At 36.5% G+C, this 19,593-nt stretch overlaps 1 protein-coding gene across 6 annotated transcripts in view; it reads right to left on the bottom strand.

The window, feature by feature from the left end:
• The window catches only part of LOC104995279 (zinc finger protein 82 homolog), a 60,418-nt gene that overhangs the window by 25,659 nt on the left and 15,166 nt on the right, over nt 1-19,593 (bottom strand). For 5 of the 6 annotated variants that reach the window (XM_010849084.1, XM_010849085.1, XM_010849086.1 and 2 more), the window contains one exon: nt 4,989-6,994. In XM_010849084.1, coding sequence (XP_010847386.1) covers nt 5,967-6,994 — 1,028 coding nt within the window. In that variant the 3' untranslated portion in view covers nt 4,989-5,966. Of the gene's footprint in view, nt 1-4,988; nt 6,995-19,593 lie in introns of those variants that run through there. The other variant, XM_010849089.1, reaches the window with a different exon arrangement.

Below are 19,593 nucleotides of genomic sequence, written 5' to 3'. Positions count from 1 at the left end.
TCAACAAAGGTCTGTGTAGTCAAAGCTATGGTTTTTCCAGTAGTCATGTATGGATGTGAGAGTTGGACTAGAAAGAAAGCTGAGCGCCAGAGAATTGACGCTTTTGAACTGTGGTGTTGAAGAAGACTCTTGAGAGTCCCTTGGACTGCAAGGAAATACAACCAGTCTATCCTAAAGGAAATCAGTCCTGAATAGTCAATGAAAAGACTGATGCTGAAGCTGAAACTCCAGTACTTTGGCCACCTGATGGGAAGAACTGACTCATTTGAAAAGACCCTGATGTTGGAAAAGATTGAGGCAAGAGGAGAAGGGGATGATAGAGAGTAAAATGGTTGGATGGCATCACCATCTTGATGTACATGAGTTTGAGCAAACTCCGGGAGTTGGTGATGGACAGGGAAGTCTGGTGTGCTGCAGTCCATGGGTCTTCCAGAGTCGGACACGACTGAGTGACTGAATTGAACTGATGCAATGTTTGAATGAAAATTTAAAAAAAAAAAACAAAAACATTTTTTAAAACACATATAATTTAAAAGCAAAAAAAAAAAAAAACAAAAAAACCCCCCAAAAAACCCATGATGTTAATATGAGAGAGAACGAAGAGGTCCTGATTTTTCCCTTTTTCCTTATACTGACATCTTAAATTATATCAGCATTCAATTATATATATATATTTAAGAAAATATAACATCTTGGTTTTTCATTTTGGTGTTTTTGCTTTCTACCTTGAAAACATTAAGGATGTTTGGAAGGAGTTTACTTGACAGTAGTTGACTTGACTCCACTGTTTAACTTTTAAGCCTGACATTATAGAGTGCTATGAATTAAAGTTCTGTCTTAAAGCCTTTTACTTTTTAAAAAGCCATGCTTATTTTTACTATACAATGATAAAGGACCTTGGTAATTGTGGATATCACTGTTTAAGCACATTGTGTTTTAGAGTGGTGATGGTTAGAGATAGTGAATTCTGAGTACATCTTCTTTACCAGTACGGTGTGAATGATTTATATTGAAATGTATCCCACGGACAGAGAAGCCTGACAGGCATAGGGTTGTGCAGAATTGGACACGACTGAAGTGACTGAGTACGTATACTATATATAATTTCACGTATCACTTTCTAGATAATCCTAACCTCCCCTTTTCCCCACCAAAGCTAACACTGTGGATTCAAATATATGTCACCACACCTTTTAAAAAACTAAATCTGTGGGATTGAATTTAAATTAACCATAAATTATAGTTAAAAACCAAGGGTAGAAGCAATTGATTACACTGACCAGCTCACTATCAAGGATGCACTAGTAACAAGGCATCCTGAAAAATGTGTGAGAATTCTAATTATTGTCTCATTGCTAATCTATGTATGGAAGCCAGTAGATTCAACACTTTTCTTAGGAATGTAACATAAGTACTTAAGAAACTTATTTTTCTATTCTTCTAGAAAAACCACTAGAATATGGAAAATTCCAGCATTTTAGAAATTTTACTCCTCTTCTGGAAAAACTATTTGTACTTTTAAATATATTAGAAATACCCTAACTTCAGGGGTGGTCTGTTTTCCTCTTCTGTAAAAATACACACACTCAAAACTGTCTAACCTTCAGCATCAGGAGGGACAATCTACTTTGGAAAATTGGTTATAAAACCCCAATTGTGCTGGGGTTGAGTAGCTGTGAGATAAATTTTAATCTTACTAGTCAAACCGTGGCTTGTGCTTGATATCATTGGGAGTGATATAAAATGTACTAGGTCTGCCACAATAAAATGTTCGTTGTTTCTGAATTCTACCAATTTTTTGAATTATGAAGAAAAGTTTTTCTCTAAGAAAGTGACTGAGGTGAGATAGGACAAATTGAAGTGGTTTTTTAGTCCATTTTTTTATATGAATGGGGACCCAATGGATGCAACTGTCATTTTCCCACTTCTCTGTTAGTGGCTGGTCGTTTCCTCCTCTTTCCCCCCAGAAACTGAACAGTATTTTTATTTTTTTCTAAAGTTTTTTTTTTTTTTAAGTTAAAATAGAACCTATGTGTGCAGTCACTATTGACTAAAAATCACATGCCAAAAAATCCCATGGACGGAGGAGCCTGGTAGGCTGCAGTCCATGGGGTCGCTAAGAGTCGGACACGACTGAGCGACTTCACTTTCTCTTTTCACTTTTCATGCATTGGAGAAGGAAATGGCAACCCACTCCAGTGTTCTTGCCTGGAGAATCCCAGGGACGGGGGAGCCTGGTGGGCTGCTGTCTATGGGGTCGCACAGAGTTGGACACGGCTGAAGTGACTTAGCAGCAACCTAACGTTGGGGTGGGTGTTGTGGCCGACTCTTTGGGATCCTTTGGACTCTTGCCCTCCAGCCTCCTCTGTCCATGGGATTTTCCAGGCAAGAATACTAGAGTGGGTTGCCATTTCCTCTTCCAGGGGGATCTTCCTGACCCAGGGATTGAACCCATGTCTACTGTCTCCTGCATTGCAAGCAGATTCTTTACCACTGAGCCACTGGGAAAGCCTTCAACCTAACCCTAAAGAAAGCTAAATTATGGGACACTTTTAAACTTCAGAATTTCTTAAGAAAATTTAATAGGCTTCCACACTATAGTGGCAGAGATGAGTAGTTGCAACAGAAACAGTATGACCTACAAAGGGTAAAATATTTACTTTCTGGCTCTTTACATAAAGTTTGCTGACTCTTGGTCTAAAACACAATACAAAATTCTAGTGACATATTTGCTAAGCTAGTGGAAAATAGTGATGACCTGGCTATTTTTCTTCCGAATAGGTTAACTCTTTAATTGTGTGTGTGTGTGTATATATATATATATATAAAGATTATATAGGATAACAATGTATAAAATATATCCTATTTTTTAACTGACATGATGGCAAGAATAAAAAAAACTGCATGTGGAAAATATGGGACTGAATCAAGTCCTTAAAAAATCTTTACATCTGGAGCTTATCAGCTTTATCTCTTGAAATATTTTCCACATCTAAGAAATGATGGGTAAATTATCTTGTATTTTACTATTCCCTTGCCCTCCCTCCACTAAATTTCCTTGGGGCTAAGAGATTTGCACTATAAAAAACTCTTCTTGTGAGCCTTTTGCAGTCACTGTTCTAGTGTCCAGAACAGAAGTAACCTATGAGTCACTTGCTACTTGGAGAGTCAATGTATCTTCTTTGGTCCACACCATGTTTTAAAAAACAAAAACAAAAAACCCCTCAGCTGCCATTTAAAAAGTCAAGGGCGATCACACACAGAAAAAAAGCTATATTTCTGGATTGTCCCCCGAAGTCAGAAGAGCTGGCAAAACAAGGGCTGCATTTTCTTATAGCACTTTTTAGCTAGAACTGGACATTGCAGAGCCTCTTCAGTTATTGTCCCAACCCAAGTTCATTCCTGTTATTCATTTAATAGATACCAGTGGCAAAGAATCAGCCTGCCAATGCAGGAGACCCAGGTTCAAGTCCTTGGTCAAGAAAACCCCTGGAGAAGCAAATGGCAATCCACTCCAGTATTCTTGGCTGGGAAATCCCATGGACAGAGGAGCCTGGTGGGCTACAGTCCATGGGGTCACAGTCGGATATGACCTAGAGACTGAACAACAAAAGTTTATTTTTTCTTAGTATGCTTGTATACATCTTCATGGATCACCCTGATAAAATAGCTTCCTTGTTTGTGTCCTCCTAATCCATTCCTAACATTAGGATTATATTAAAGTATGTTATGTCTACTTCTATATAACAAATAGTTCCTTGCTCAAGTTTTGCCTCTTCTCAAGAAAACATTCTGTAAGTATGGATGGTGATCGATATTAACTAAACTTATTATGGTGGTCATTTTCCAATATATAGGCTTCCCTGGTGGCTCAGACAGTAAAGAATCCGCCTGCAACGTGTGAGATGAAGGTTCGATCTCTGGGTCGGGAAGATCCCCTGGAAAAGGGAATAGTTAGTCATTCCAGTATTCTTGCCTGGGGAATCACATGGAGAGAGGAGTCTGGAGGCCTATAGCCCATGGGATTGCAAAGAGTAGGACATGTCTGAGCAACTAACACACTTTTCCCAATATATACAAACATCAGAGCACTATGTTGTACACCTGAAACTAATGTAATATTGATGTCATTTATACCCCCATTTTTTTTACAAAAAGTTGTGCCTGGAAAGAAACTGGGTTTGATGATTCCTTAGTAATGGCTACTATGCTGTTGTTTAGTTGCTCAGTCGTGTCCAGCTCTTTGTGAAACCACAGACTGTAGCCTGCCAGACTCCTCTGTCCATGGATTTCCCAGGCAAGGATACCAGAGTGGGTTGCCTTTTCCTTCTCCAAGGGATCTTCTCAACCCAGGGGCGGAACCTTCGTCTCCTGCACTACACGCAGATTCTTCACCACTGAGCCACCAGGGAAGCTACTATAACTCACACTAAATTTCCCCTCTTATCTTTTTATAAGAGTTTCCCAAGAGTTCTAATTCTCTGTGTCAATACTGATAATTTTTATTTTTGTAAAAAGTTTTGTTTAGGTTTTCAAATGTATTGGAAGCACTGTATTCAGTATAACATTTAAAATTGGTAACTGTAAAGCTTCTCTTTATATGTATGCATATCTATTTTCAAACATAGGGCTGTTTGTCTTTTCACACTTTTTCACTAGTGTCAGCAATGTTTGTCTATATTATTGTCTGTCTTTACATTAGGTATTTTATAATGTAGTAGAAAGGATACCAGTCTGAATACACAGCCTTTGCTACTCATTACACATATTACTTTCTGCACCAACACCCAGGATTAATTCATGTTCCACAGGAAGTAAATGATAGAAAATTTCTTAATTCATGACCCTCAATAGGTCTTCAATTATATATCCTGTCTGTTGTTGAGTATGGTCTGTAGAAACAGTTGCTTTTCAACATATAATACTAGTAAAGTGATAATGATGAATACAATTAACAACAAACAGTCTATATTACAGGACAGGCACAATTCTAAGCACTTTGTGTGTCTTTATTTGATCCTCACACAGAATTCTGAGGTAGGTATTATAATTATCCCCATTTTTATCATTTCTACCAAGAAAATATGTATAGAAACATAGGAAAATGCTCAGGAAGAATAAATACTAAACAAATAAAGACTATCCTTTAGGAAGCAATATGGGAACAAGGATAGTGGTCAAAGGTCTTATTTGTAATGTTTTAATCTATTATAGGGAAAATATAGATGCATTATTTCAGCAATTAAAATAAGACATGATACAAAAATATGTCTAGGGAGAATGCGCACCAGGGCACTGTGTATTAATGGCAAAAACTGGAGGAAATGACAATGTCTATCAATAGGGACTTGATGAAATGATATTATAGCAACACAAGGAAACAGCAAAAGGATAGTAAAGGATCTCCATTTACTGGGTGATAAGTCATTCATGAATGTTTTACAAGAAAAGTCTAAGTTTTGTGAAGAGTAAAAAGAGTAAGCCATCTTCAAAAATAAAGAGGTCATTTCTCTTGGGTATTAAAAGTATCTTAAAAATAAAAGGTATTTTACCAACTATGCTGTAAACGTAAATATTAATGGATTAAAAGATTGAGAATGTAACAATTATAGGGAAAATGGGGGGAATATGAAAATTACAGGATCACATCTCTGTATGTATTCTCTGATGTTTAAGATAAGGTTAGAAAGATGCACAAAGTGCTCTTGTCATTTTGAATATTTACTAGACTGAGAAGTAGATTTTATTAAAAGGGCTTCCAAAATGTATTCTACTCATAGGGTATTTCTCCTACATGATTTTTCTTGGGCTGAACAAGCTGTAGTCAACAAATAAGATGTTTCTATCTTATTCTATTTAGAGGGATTAATATTAAGATAAATTCTCTTTTGTTGAGTAGTTGATGTTAAATAGTTTTGAGCTGTAAACAGAAGCCTTCACACACATTTTGTATATTCTGTGTTTTATCACCAGTACAAATTTTGATGTTGAACCAGTTGTGAGTCATAATTAAAGGTCTTTGCACATTCCCTATATTCATAGGCCTTCTCACTAGTATGAATTCTATGATGACTAGTAAGTTGTGAACTCTGAGAATAGGCTTTCCCACATATCTTACATTCATAGGGCTTCTCACCAGTATGAATTCTCTGATGTCGAGTAAGGTCTGAGCCAGAACGAAAAGCCTTTTCACATTCCTTACATTCATAGGGTTTCTCACCCGTGTGGATTCTCTGATGTTTAATAAGTTGCGAGCTTTGACTAAAGGCATTCCCACATATCTTACATTCATAGGGTTTCTCCCCTGTATGAATTCTCTGATGTTGAGTAAAGTTTGAGCCACTGCTGAAGGCCTTCCCACATTCTTTACATTCATAGGGCTTCTCACCAGTGTGAATTCTCTGATGTCGAGCGAAGTTGGAGCCACTGCTGAAGGCCTTCCCGCACTCCTTACATTCATAGGGTTTCTCACCAGTGTGAATTCTGTGATGTCGGGTGAGGTCTGAGCCACAAATAAAGGTTTTTCCACATTCCTTACATTCAAACGGTTTCTTACCAGAATGAATTTTCTGATGATGACTGAGTCTTGAAGGATGTCTAAAGGCCTTTCCACATTCCTTACACTCATAGGGTTTCTCAACAGTATGGATGATCTGATGTGTGGTAAGCTGTGAGTCATGTCTGAAGGTTTTCCTATATTCCTTAGTTGCACAGTATTTCTCTTTATTATTATTCATGATTTGCTGTAATGTAAAGGATGGATGTTGACTAAAAGTAGGCATGCCTTCATGGGTGAATATCAGTTGACTGAAATGTCCCTCCTGAGAGCCATGTTGTTTCTCAAACTGGCCATTACATTCCCATTCATCTCTGAAACTGGAGCACTGAAGGTCGTGTCTTGTAAGTCTGTCCATTAACTCCCACTGGGCTGACTCTATTTCATAAATTTCCTTCTTCAGAAATAATTTCTTGGTCTCACATCTTGACTCCAGGACTGAAAGAAAATATGAAAGCAATCACTCACATTTTCCTTGTTTGGAGAAATAAAAACTTCAATTAAAATGAAAGAAACTAAACTGAATTTTTTAAACCTGGATGAGAAAAGAAGAGTGAGGAGAGATGACATACTAAGATAAAGGTAGGAAGTAAGTCTGTGGTTTCTAAATGTTGCTATATATCAGAATTATTTAGGGGAGGTTTCTAAATACAGAGATGCCTTAAACTTCCTTGTTACAGGATGACTCTAATCATACATACACACACACAAAATCTCATAGCATACACAAACACGCATATAAGAACATCCCACAGCATGAACTGTAAAGCAAAGGAAATGATCATACCTATTTTTTTTTGGTAAACAGTCATTTATTTGGATTCATAGTTTTACAAAGGGAATTCTCTCCCACTTTGTAGTAGACAAAAAATTCAGTCACATTTAGATTGTTATATAGGTCAGTCTTTTGCAGGGAGATGTTTAAGAATACAGTATATAACTTTAAAAGGCTATAAAGTTACCACAAAAATAACAAAACTGCCTCATCATTCTACTTCTCTATTCTTCCTGCCTCTGTATGCTTGGATCAGAGACTGTTGCCTTATCACTCAAAAAAGTGTTAAGAATAATGGCCAGCAGCTTAGGTTGAGTGAGTAAGATTACAGCCAGAGATTAAAAGAACACACATCCATGTTGCTGTTCAGTCGCTCAGTCGAGTCCAACTCTTGCGACCCCAGGGACTGTAGCCTGCCAGGCTCCTCTGAACATGGAGCTTCCTACCAAGAATACTGGAGTGGGATCATATCTACTTAATAGAGTTGCTGTCAGCATATATATATATATATATTTTTTTTTTTTTTTGGCCACACTGCATGGCATGTGGGATCCTAAATTCCCGCCCAAGGATGGAACTCTAGGCTTAATCACTGGACCACCAGGGAAGTCCTGTTGTCAGGATTAAATGAACATGTCTAAGGAAAAATGTCCAGAGGCTGGCAAACTATGGACTTCAGCCCTGCAATAAATTTTCTAAATGGAACACAGTCACACTTATTTATGTATTATCTATGACTGTTTATGAGTTCTGGTTGCAACAGAGACCATATTGACTGCAAATCTAAAATATTTACTATCTAGCCCTGTAAGAAAAAGTTTGCCAGACCCTGCTTAGTTCTGTGTTGTCCACTGCAGTAGCCACTAGCACATGTCTATTTAAATTTAATATAATTAAAATTAAAAATTCTAATTCAGTTCCTCCATGGCACTACCCACATATGAAGTGTTCAATAGCCAAATGTGTCTAGTGTCTACCATACTGGAAATCAGAAACATAAGACACTTCTACCATCACTGAAAAATTCTAGATTAAGTAACTAGAGCCTTAGTTTCTCTTTAATCAATGATAGGGAAATAGAAGGTACCAATCCAGACAGGAGAATACCTTAAGAAAAGTCAAGTATTGAATGAACCTAGCATGAGTTCATTATACTATATGAGTATATATGAGTTCATATATACTATAGGGAAGATATTTTTGTAGCTGGACATGGTATATGTTGGGGGTCTGATGACAGTACTATGCCTTGGAATTCTGTGATTCTGAACTGTGGGAAAAAAAGGAGAGGACTTAACAAGTGCACAAGCACTTAGTCGTGACGACCAACTGACAGGAAGGGTATTTGTAGGTTCAAAGATAAGGGAAAAGAATATAATGGGAGGCAGTGTATTGCTATTGAAAGAATAGAGGTATAAGATGAATTCTGAACTCAGACTCAGTTAATTACCCACTGTGTTTTCTTGGACACATTAATTCATCTTTCTGAGCCCCCAATAGTCTGTCTATATGATAGAAATAACTAACTCTTATGATCATTTTGAGGACTAGGAATACTATATGAAAAAATATTTGGTGTAAAATACATATTTAGCATTTAGGAGGTAATATTATGGAAGGATTTTCATACAAAAATGGAGATGTTGGCAAGTGAAATGTTTTGAAGACCACACTATTGATCCAGAGAGAAAATTTCAAGTCAAAAAAGTAAAGATCATTCTAGCACCATCTTCTTCCTCTCATGTAATTATTTAGCAAATACTGTCTAATTTTGCCCCATGTATATCCTAAACTCTTCCCTTTATATACAATATAACATGTAATATGAAATAGCTCTTTCTTGAAATAGCCTCTTACCTACTTCCCCCAACTTGAGCTTTGTAATTCTGATTTTGTAATCTTGAATCCATGTCACTAGAATAGCATTATCCTGCCACTGTTCTGCTTAAAATTCTTTGATGGTTACATTGCTCTCACAATAAAAGCCAAACTCCTGAATATGGTTTACAAAGCTTTGAATAATCTGGCTCCTGCCTGCCTTTCAACCAAATCTCACTCACCCTATGTTTCATTTTGGTTTTTAAGCTTCATTCACACTGGCCCTATTTAGTAGTTCTTCGAGTGCCCCTAGCTATTAGTCTCTATTTAGACCTTTCTAGGTCCTTTTTCTTATGTTTAGAGGTATTTTCTTTTACTCTTGGCCTTGATAACTATTATTCATTTTTCAAATCTCTACTTAAAGGTCATACTTTCCTAATCTCTACTTAAAGGCCTCCTATGAGCCTCTGATCAAATTACGTTGTTGTTTAGTTGCTAAGTTGTGTCCGACTCTATGCGACCCTGTAGACTATTTGTAGCCCACCAGGCTCTTCTATCCATAGGATTCTCCAGGAAAGAATACTGGAGTGGGTTGGCATTTCCTTTTCCAGGGGATCTTCCTGATCCAGGGATCAAACCTGCATCTCTTGCATTGGCAAGTGAGCCACCAGGGAAGCCCAAATAGGCCTTGAGTCACTAGCTATTTCAGGAAAATATTGAACATCAGAGCTTAAAATAAACAGAAAATAAGAACTCAGGAGAGACAACAAAGGGGAAAAAAATGCCAAAATTCAGAAAACCTATGCTTCTAAAAATAATATTATATGACAATCCCATAAGAGAGTGATGCTAGGAAAAGAAATACTGAAAGAAGAATTTCTTTCTTTGTATTTTATAAAAATACAAAGATGAGAACTTAATAAAACCTCACAGAAAGTATAACATAAAAAAAGAGATGGGGAAAAAAAAAAGGGAAAAAAAAAAAAAAGAGATGGAAACTGAGGGTGGGGGGAAAGAGCAGATACAAACTACTATATATAAAGGAGATAAACAGCAAGGTATAGCCTAGGGGACTATATTCAATATCCTGTAGTAAAGCATAATGACAAGAATATGAAAAAAAATATGTGTATATATATGTATAACTGAGTCATTTCACTGTTTACCAGAAACTAACACAACATTGTGAATCAACTGTACTTCAATTAAAAAAAAAATTATAGGGGTAGCACAAGAAATTTAAGATCTGAATTATGAGTGTTCAATCATTCAAAAAATTTAATGAGTTTGTATTATGTGTCAGACATGGTGGCAAGCACTGGACCTAAAAAGTGATCTATCAAATAGAGGAAAAGAGAAAACAATAGGGAACAAACCTTCAACAAAATAATAGTAGAAAATTACACAGAGTTTTAGTTCCAGAATGAGTGAGTATCTAGCCAAATGAAAAAAAAAAAAAAAATCAGTATGATAACCTCAACACGCAATATTAGAACATCACAAATAAATAATAAATGCAAAAAGCTTCCAAAGAATTTAAATACACCACTTAAAAGAATTAAGAACCTGAATTGGTTTTGGACTTCTCAATAACACCAGATACTAGAAGATTTTAGAAATCCTTGGAGCAATGCCTTCAAAAAGTTGAAGTCACTTGTTCAACCTAAATTGATATTTCTAGTCAAATTATCGATCAAATTATGAGGGTGAAATGAAAACATTTTTATTCATGCAGGGATTCAGAAAATATACTTTCTATTTACTTCTTTTGCATTCTTTCCTTGGTTGCTTTCTGCTTCAGAATAGTAAGAAAACAGGGCTTCTCTGGTGGTCTAGTGGTTAAGAAACTGCCTTGCAATGCAAGGGACACAGGTTAGATCCCTGGTTTGGGAAGATCCCACATGTCCCAGAGCAATTAAGCCAGTGCACTGCAACTACTGAGCCCACGTGCTGCAGTTACTGAAGCCTGTCCACTAGAACCTGCGCTCTACAACAAGAGAAGCCACTGCAATGAGAAGTCCCTGCACCGCAACGAAGAGTAGCCCCCACTCTTAGCAACCAGAAAAAGCCTGTGCACAGGAACAAAGAACTACTACAGTCAAAAAATAAAATAAATCTTAAAAAAAAATAGTAAAACCAAATCAAGAAAAAGGAAGGCAGGAGATCCAACAGACTAGGTATAGACAAGAATCCAAGGTATGCAAATACAGAAGAGAATCAAAATGAATTCAAAGGGGAGGAGTTAAGGGAATCAATGGGATGATCCTAAGGGAATCCACTGGATGACAATAAAGGGAAACTCTAAAATCTGTGTTACACCACACCTGGGGAAGAAGAACAGAGGATTAGAGGAGGGATGTCTCAGTTAAAAAACAAACCATAGCTACCTGATGTGTCTGAAAAGAGATTACTGACAGATAAACAGAAAACTAACCAGTTCTCACTTAAGACAGTTTAACTTCATGGAAAAGAAAAGTTGTACAAGGAGTGAAATGTGACTACAGAGCTTGTCAACAAAAAATTTACATAGTTACTAAGCAAACTGAGTAATTAAATTGTGATATACTATGTATGGAGAATAAGGGAAGAGGGTTTAAAGTAAGACAAATCTTCAAATTCCCCAGTGAAAAGTCAATCATTACTAAAACTAGAATGAACTCTTGAAAAAAAGATTTTCAGAAGAGAAAGGATAGAAATGGTAACTGAAAGAAAAAAAAAAAGATGATAGGGTCATGGGGTAAGAAAATTATACAGAAAATTAAATGTAAGATGAGTTCTAGAAGGAGAATATGGTGATGATGCAAAAACAACAGTTAAGACAGATTGCCAGAGTTGAAGAAAACTTAGTAATCAGATGGTTCCTTTCTACGCTGAGCAGGATATAGGAGGAAAGAGTTTTAACTAGATGTATCTTGGTAGAATTTCTGAGGTTCAAAGAAAAAGAAAACTCCATATAAGTAATAACCCAATGAATCAGGTTGTATCCTACTCATGTGTTTGTGTTTGGTATTGCCCCAACAGTTCTCTAAAGTTTTAAGTGAGTTACCAGTGTTGATGTTATCAGATTAAATACAGAAATCTGGATTTCTGGCTTTCCTTGAAGGACCAGATTATCAGACAGCATTACGTCTGTGTTCTCATACGGCAGCTGTCTCCTAGACTTAATAAGTGCTCACTCCTTTGAGACAAGGTACGGACTCTCTCTCATTATCTCCGAGTCCCACATGGATGCTAGGCCAGAGTTTCAGTTTCCCTGTACACCTGCAACATTCCTTTTCTTAATTTTTCTTTCATTCCTGAAAGGTTTCTGCTGGCTATGGAATTCTGGGTTGACAGTTCTTTACCAACAAAATACTGTTGCACTTTTGCCGATGTCCATGGTTTATGAAGAGAAATCCAGTTGTTCCACTCATTGTTTCCCTAAAAGTAATGCCTTATTTTTACGATTCTTTCATTTTCTATGGTCCTTTTGGGACTTCAATGATATAACTATGAAAACTCTGTTGTTATCCCACATGTCCCTGAGTCATTCTTTTTCCTTTTTTTCTGGCAGCACTGTGCTGCTTGTGGAATGGTAGCTCCCTAACCAGGGATTGAACCTCGGCCCTCAGCAATGAGAGCACCTAATCCCAACCAACTACTGGATTGCCAAGCAATTCCCCTTGAGTCATTCTTTTTAAGTTTTTGATCTTTTTTTCTGTTATTCATATTGCATAACTTCTTTTGGTCTTTCTTCAAGTTCACTAATTTTCCTCTGTTATCTCCATTCTCCTGGTGAGTCTATCCAGTAAGTTTCAAAATTTTAGGCCACTGTATTTTTCAGTTGTAAAATTTTCATTTTATTTATTTTTATTATTTTATTTATTTATTCATTTTATTTTTCATTATACTTATTTTTAGCTGTGTTGGCTCTTTGTTGTTGCTTATGAGCTTTCTCTAGTTGCGGAGTGAGGGCTTCTCACTGCGGTGGCTTCTCCTGTTGCAGCACACAGGCTCATGGTCTACAGAGTGCAGGCTTATCAGTTGTGGCACATGGGCTCAGTTGTCCTGAGGCATGTGGGATCTTCCTGGACCATGGATCTAACTGGTGTTGCTTACACTGCAAGGCAGATTCTTAACCTTCACCACCAGGGAAGCCCTACATTTCCTTAAATGTATGTTTTTTTTTTCTTTTTTTGCTATTGAGTTAGGATTCTATATATATATTTTAGATATTGACTCCTTGTTTGATACATGATTTGCAAATATTTTCTCTCATTCAGTAGGCTGCCTTTTCATTTTGCTTATTGCTTCCTTTTCCATACAGATTTTTAGTTTGATGTCATCCTATTTATTTTTGCTTTTGTTGTCTTGGCTTTGGTGTCGTATCCAAAAACTACAAGACTGATGTCAAGGAGCTTTCCTTCTGTTTTCTAGAAGTTTTATGGCTTCAGGTCTCATATTCAAGTCTTTAATCCACATTAAGTTATTTCTGAGTAAGGTGTAACACAGTAGTCCAGTTTTTTCAACAGTACTTATTAAAGACAGTCCTTTGCCCGTTGTATATTTGTAAAGCAGTTATCCTCCAAATAAAAAAAAGTTAAAAAAAAAAAACCTGACTATAAGCTCTGAAAAAAAATACCATTCACTGTAACTCTTCCCCTAAAGTGTTCAAAATGAAGTGACAATTAATAGGACTAAAAAAAAAAAAAAGAGTAAGCCAAGACCCAGCAATTATATTCTTAGGAATACTTCCTTTATATTCTTAGGCATACTTCCTAGCCAATATCTTACATATGCAAATTTAGGTATGTACATATTATTATCTTAGAATTTTACGTTAATTATGTGATATATATATCCTGTTGTACATGTACTATATAAATAACTATACTATTTTTTTTAAATAAAAAACTTAGTGGATAAGTTGAAGAGTCAAAAGGTCATCATAACTGAAGAATATATTGATGAATCAATACAAATTGATACAAATATTTTTTTTTTTGCTCTCATCTTTGCATCTTTTTACATTTTGATTTTATTGGAGTATAGTTGATTTACAATGTTGTGTTAATTTCAGGTATACAACAAAGTGACTCAGCAAAATGTATACATAGATGTATGTATACATCTATTCATTCTTTTTTAGATTCTTTTCTTTTTTTTTTTTAGATTCTTTTCTTATATAGGTTGTCACATAATACTGAGTAGAATTCCCTGCACTATACAGTGGGTCCTTGCTGGTTATCTATCTTATGTAGGTAGTATCAAATTAAGGAATTAAAGGCAGCACAAATAGAAAAAGAGATGAAGAATTTAAAACATCAGAGGTGATCCAGATGTCTTATTGTCTGTTTAATAGGAGCTCAAGAGAGAAAAGAGGAAATGGTAGCAAGGAAATGTTTAAAGAGATGACTGCCAAAGATTTCCTCTCACCAGAAAAAGATAAATTCTTGGATTTAAAAATACAACCAGAAACAAAATATGGAGAAATAAAGGTAACCACACCTGAATGTATTACAGTAAAAATTTAGCCCCTTAGAGGAAAAGTTTATAAAGGAAAAACAATCAGACATCAAGAAGAAAACATAAAAGAGTATCTTCACAATAATAAAAATTTTCTTAAGTGGAACAAAAAGTACAGATAGTGTGATTCTGTTTATATATTATAAATCAGATTCAGAAATAGGCCAAGGAAGAATTTCCTACATAAGACCAAATAAGTGTGAAGCCCAAAACAGAAGACTGATAAATCTGATCAAAATTAAGAACTTTTGTTCACAAAAAGAAACCATAAAGAGCACTAAAAGGTAACTCAGAGTGGAAGAAAACATTAGTAATTTTTAGAACATGGAATATACTCAATAAGCAAAATATATAAAGAACTCTTACACATCATTAAAAACACAGGCAATCCAACAGAAAAACAGGTAAGAAAGACTTGAACAGGCAATTAGCTAAAGAAGAATTTTAAAAAACCAATAATGATATGAAAATGTCTTCAAGCTCATCAGTAAAAAGGGAAATGCAAACTAAAACCACACTGAAGTATCACTATATATGTTCAGCAATTGATAAAAATCAAAGTTTGACAATACATTAGGAAGCGTATGCAACAATGGGAGCTCCTATATACTGCTGGTGGATTGTAATCTAGTATAGGCATTAAAGAAAAGTGGAGAACTTCTCTGGTGGCACAGTGGATAGGAATCCACCTGCCAATGCAGGGGACATGGGTTTAATCCCTGGTCAGGGAAGATTCCACATGCTGCAGAAAAGCTAAGCCATGCGTCACAACGACTGAGCCTGCACTCCAAGGGCCCAGGAGCTGCAGCTACTTAAGCCCGTGCTTTCTAGAAGCCACTGCAATGAGAAGCCCACATAACACAATGAAAAGTAGCCCTTGCTCGCCACAACTGGAGAAAGCCTGCACAAAGCAATGAAGACCCAGCACAGGCAAAAATAAGTAAGAGTATTAAAACAAAACCAAACCTGAGAACTTAAAAAAAAGTTGAAAACTGGACAACTAAAAATATGATGCCATGTGATCCATTCATTTCTCTCCTATTCATATCACATAGAAAATGTTCATAGTAGCAATTTTTAACTGTCAAAAAGTGGAAACAACCTAACTCCCTATGAAAAGTAGAACTGAAAAATAAACTGTAGTATATTGGTATAATTGAATAAATCAACTCTGACTATAAGAAATAATATGTATGTATGAATCTTAACAGCAAAATGATTAATAAAAAACAAGATAAAAGTATATATAGTACGATTCTATGTATATAAAATTCAAACTCAAAACGGAACTATATTGTTGTGGTGGCTCTCTTACTTGGTAAAAGCAAAAAGGGACACAAAGATACTATGGACATAGACAGATGTGCTGACAGTGTTGTAAGTTCTTAAAATCTGAGTGATGTTTCCATGTGAATTCATTTTATAACTGTTTGAATGTCTACCTATGGTTTGTTACCTTTCTGTATTTAAGATAATTTTCAATAAAAAGAATTAAAATATATTAAACTGTCTGCTGGGCATATCTATCTCTGAAGGTACAAGTGTATAGTTGGAGCAAAGAAATAGAAAGAGGCCCTGAAATACAAAGTATTAACATAAACCAGAACTTCCAACGAACAGGCAGATAAAACAACGATGACATAAGCAGCTGTTGAATAAATGGTGCTAAAATAAGCCATTAGGGGCAGGGGAGAGGGGATTGAGTGGGACTCTCAATTTATAGTTTATTGTAAAAGAACTTTAAAATGGATTTAGATGTTATTAAAAACAGCAGAGGGGGCTCTGCCCATCCAGGCTGGCGGTGGGCCGAGGGGTGAGGATGCCATCAACAGGGCAGGGTCGGGCCCTCGCCGGCGGGCGCGTGTTGCCCCTCGTCTCCTTCAGCGCGACCAACCGCCTCCACAACAAATCTCATAAATGAAGAAAACTTGAAATTATTTGAGAAGTGCAACAACCCAAATGGCCATGGGCACAATTATAAAGGAGGCGATTATGAAGCTCCTTGATCATAAGGATCTGGATCTAGATGTGTCGTATTTTGCAGACATTGTAAGCACAACAGAAAATGTAGCCGTATATATCTGCTTCCTGTGGGAGTTCTTTATAAAGTAAAAGTATATGAAACCGACAATAATATTGTAGTCTATAAAGGAGAATAACTCTTAGAGATTAATTTCCATCCATATTTGAAGATCTTTATCCCCTTGAACAATTAAGAAGTCATCACCTAACTGTTGCACTTCCACATTGTGTTCTGGAATCATTGTGAGTCCTCTTCTAGACTCTAATTTAAAACCAAGTTTGTAATGTATTCTGAGTATCATTTAAAGAGTCTTTCATCTATAGATTAAAATCACTTCAGCAAAAAAAAAAAAAAAGACAGCAGAGAGGCTTCCCTAGTGGCTCAGTGGTAAAGAATGTCTGCCACAGCAGGAGACACAGGTCTGATCCCTGATCCTGGAAGAGCCCACAATGCTGCAGAGCAACGAAGCCTGTGTGCCACAACCACTGAAACCTGCAAGCCCTGGAGCCTGTGCTCTACAAGAAAAGCCACTGCAATGAGAGGCCTGAGCACCGCAACCAGTGGGTAGCCCCCGCTAGCCACAACTGGAGAAAAGCCCGAGCAGCAATGATGACCCAGCATAGCCAAAAATAAATAAATAAATAAAATTATTTTAAAATATAGCAAAATAACTTTTTTAAAAGAACAAGATATCTATGAAATTTGTAGAGGTCAGTTAATTTTCTAAAATCAGAAACTGTAATAACCACAAAAGAGATGACTGCAAACACATTAGAGCATACACTTAAAGATGCCAATCCAGGGATTTCCCTGACGGTCCAGGGGTTAAACATCCGCCTTGCAGTACATGGGAAGTCAGGTTTGAACCCTGGTTGGGGAGCTAAGATCCCACATGCCAGAACTACTGAGCTGGTGTGCCATAATGGAAGATTCCACAGGAAGCAACAAGATTCTGAGTGCAGCAATTAAGACTGGATGCAGCCAAATAAATAAATAAATATTTTTTTAAAAGATGCCAATCCAGATTAAAATTTATGAAGTACAAAACACCCCATGGAAATGGGTATATAATGTTTTTATTTTATAAAGTCCATAAAAACTGACTGAGGAGAATTAGAGCAGTAATAGATAAAAAGTGTAAAATATAGTAGTGAACATGTTAAAGACAGTAGCACCATGAAGGTGGAAATGTCCCCTCTCACTAGTACTCAGTAGAATGACACTGAAACAATCCAATGTACCAAGAAATCAGTGTAAAAGTTATTGGGGATGACAAAGCAGTCAAGTTATGTAAGGCAGACAACGTCCATGTTTTTCAGAATTACATATTGAGGTTATGTAAGGGTGAAGTAACAAGAGATCTTGCATTTGAAAATACTTGAATAACAACTGGGGTAGAAGAAGCACCGGCCTCCTGGCTGCTCCCCACACACAGCCAATGCAATCCTGCCTGAGGCCCTTCAATGTTTGGCTTCCTCTGGAATGTTCTTCCTAGTAATCACATACAATGATTTACAGCTATACTTCTTCAGGTCTCTGTCCCAATGTCAGCTTATTGGAAAGTTTCTTGTACCCTCTCACATAAAATAGCATCTCCACTTCTCCACTTACTCTTTTCAGCACTTACCATTATATATTCATTTATTTGTGTATCTCTCCCTGCAGCTGAGGGTAAACTCTGGGAATAGACATTCTGCATATTCTACTCACTGCTCTAATTTCAAGTGTTGAGAGTAGTGCTGGGCATGCAATAGGTATTCAATATACATATACTGATCTATCAACAGATAAATGGATAAAGATATGATACATACATACAATGGAATATTACTCAGCCATTAAAGAGAACAAAATAATGCTATTTGTAGTATCATGGCTGGACCTGAGGATTATCATACCAAGTGAGGTAAGTCAGACAGAGAAAGACAAAATTTCCTATAATATTGCTTATATGTGGAATCTAAAAAAAAAAAAAAATAAATACAAATGAACTTATATACAAAATAGAAACAGACTCACAGGCTTAGAGAATGACTTATGATTACCAGGGGGGAAGGATAGGAAGGGGCGATGGACTGGGAGTTTGGGATTGACATGTATACCCTGCTATATTTAAAACAGATAACCAACAAGGACCTACTATACAGCACAGGAAACTCTGCTCAATATTCTGTAATAACCTAAATGGAAAAAGAATTTGAAAAAGATAGATACACATATATGTATAACGGAATCACTTTGCTGTACACATGAAACTAACACAACATTGTTAATCAACTATGCTTCAATGTAAAATAAAAATTTTTTTTTAAATTTTTATTTTAACTTTTTTTTTTTTTAGACTTTACAATATTGTATTAGTTTTCCCAAATATCGAAATGAATCCGCCACAGGTGTACCTGTGTTCCCCATCCTGAACCCTCCTCCCTCCTCCCTCCCCATACCCTCCCTCTGGGTCGTCCCAGTGCACCAGCCCCAAGCATCCAGTATCGTGCATCGAACCTGGACTGGCGACTCGTTTCATACATGATATTACACATGTTTCAATGCCATTCTCCCAAATCTCCCCACCCTCTCCCTCTCCCACAGAGTCCACAAGACTGATCTATATATCAGTGTCTCTTTTGCTGTCTCGTACACAGGGTTATTGTTACCATCTTTCTAAATTCCATATATATGCGTTAGTATACTGTATTGGTGTTTTTCTTTCTGGCTTACTTCACTCTGTACAATAAGTTCCAGTTTCATCCATCTCATTAGAACTAATTCAAATGTATTCTTTTTAATGGCGGAGTAATACTCCATTGTGTATATGTACCACAGCTTTCTTATCCATTCATCTGCTGATGGACATTTAGGTTGCTTCCGTGTCCTGGCTATTATAAACAGTGCTGCGATGAACATTGGGGTACACGT

Source organism: Bison bison, unplaced genomic scaffold (assembly GCF_000754665.1).
Source record: "Bison bison bison isolate TAMUID 2011002044 unplaced genomic scaffold, Bison_UMD1.0 scf7180017864280, whole genome shotgun sequence".
NCBI lineage: Eukaryota > Metazoa > Chordata > Mammalia > Artiodactyla > Bovidae > Bison > Bison bison.
This window is presented reverse-complemented; position numbering and strand designations above follow the sequence as displayed.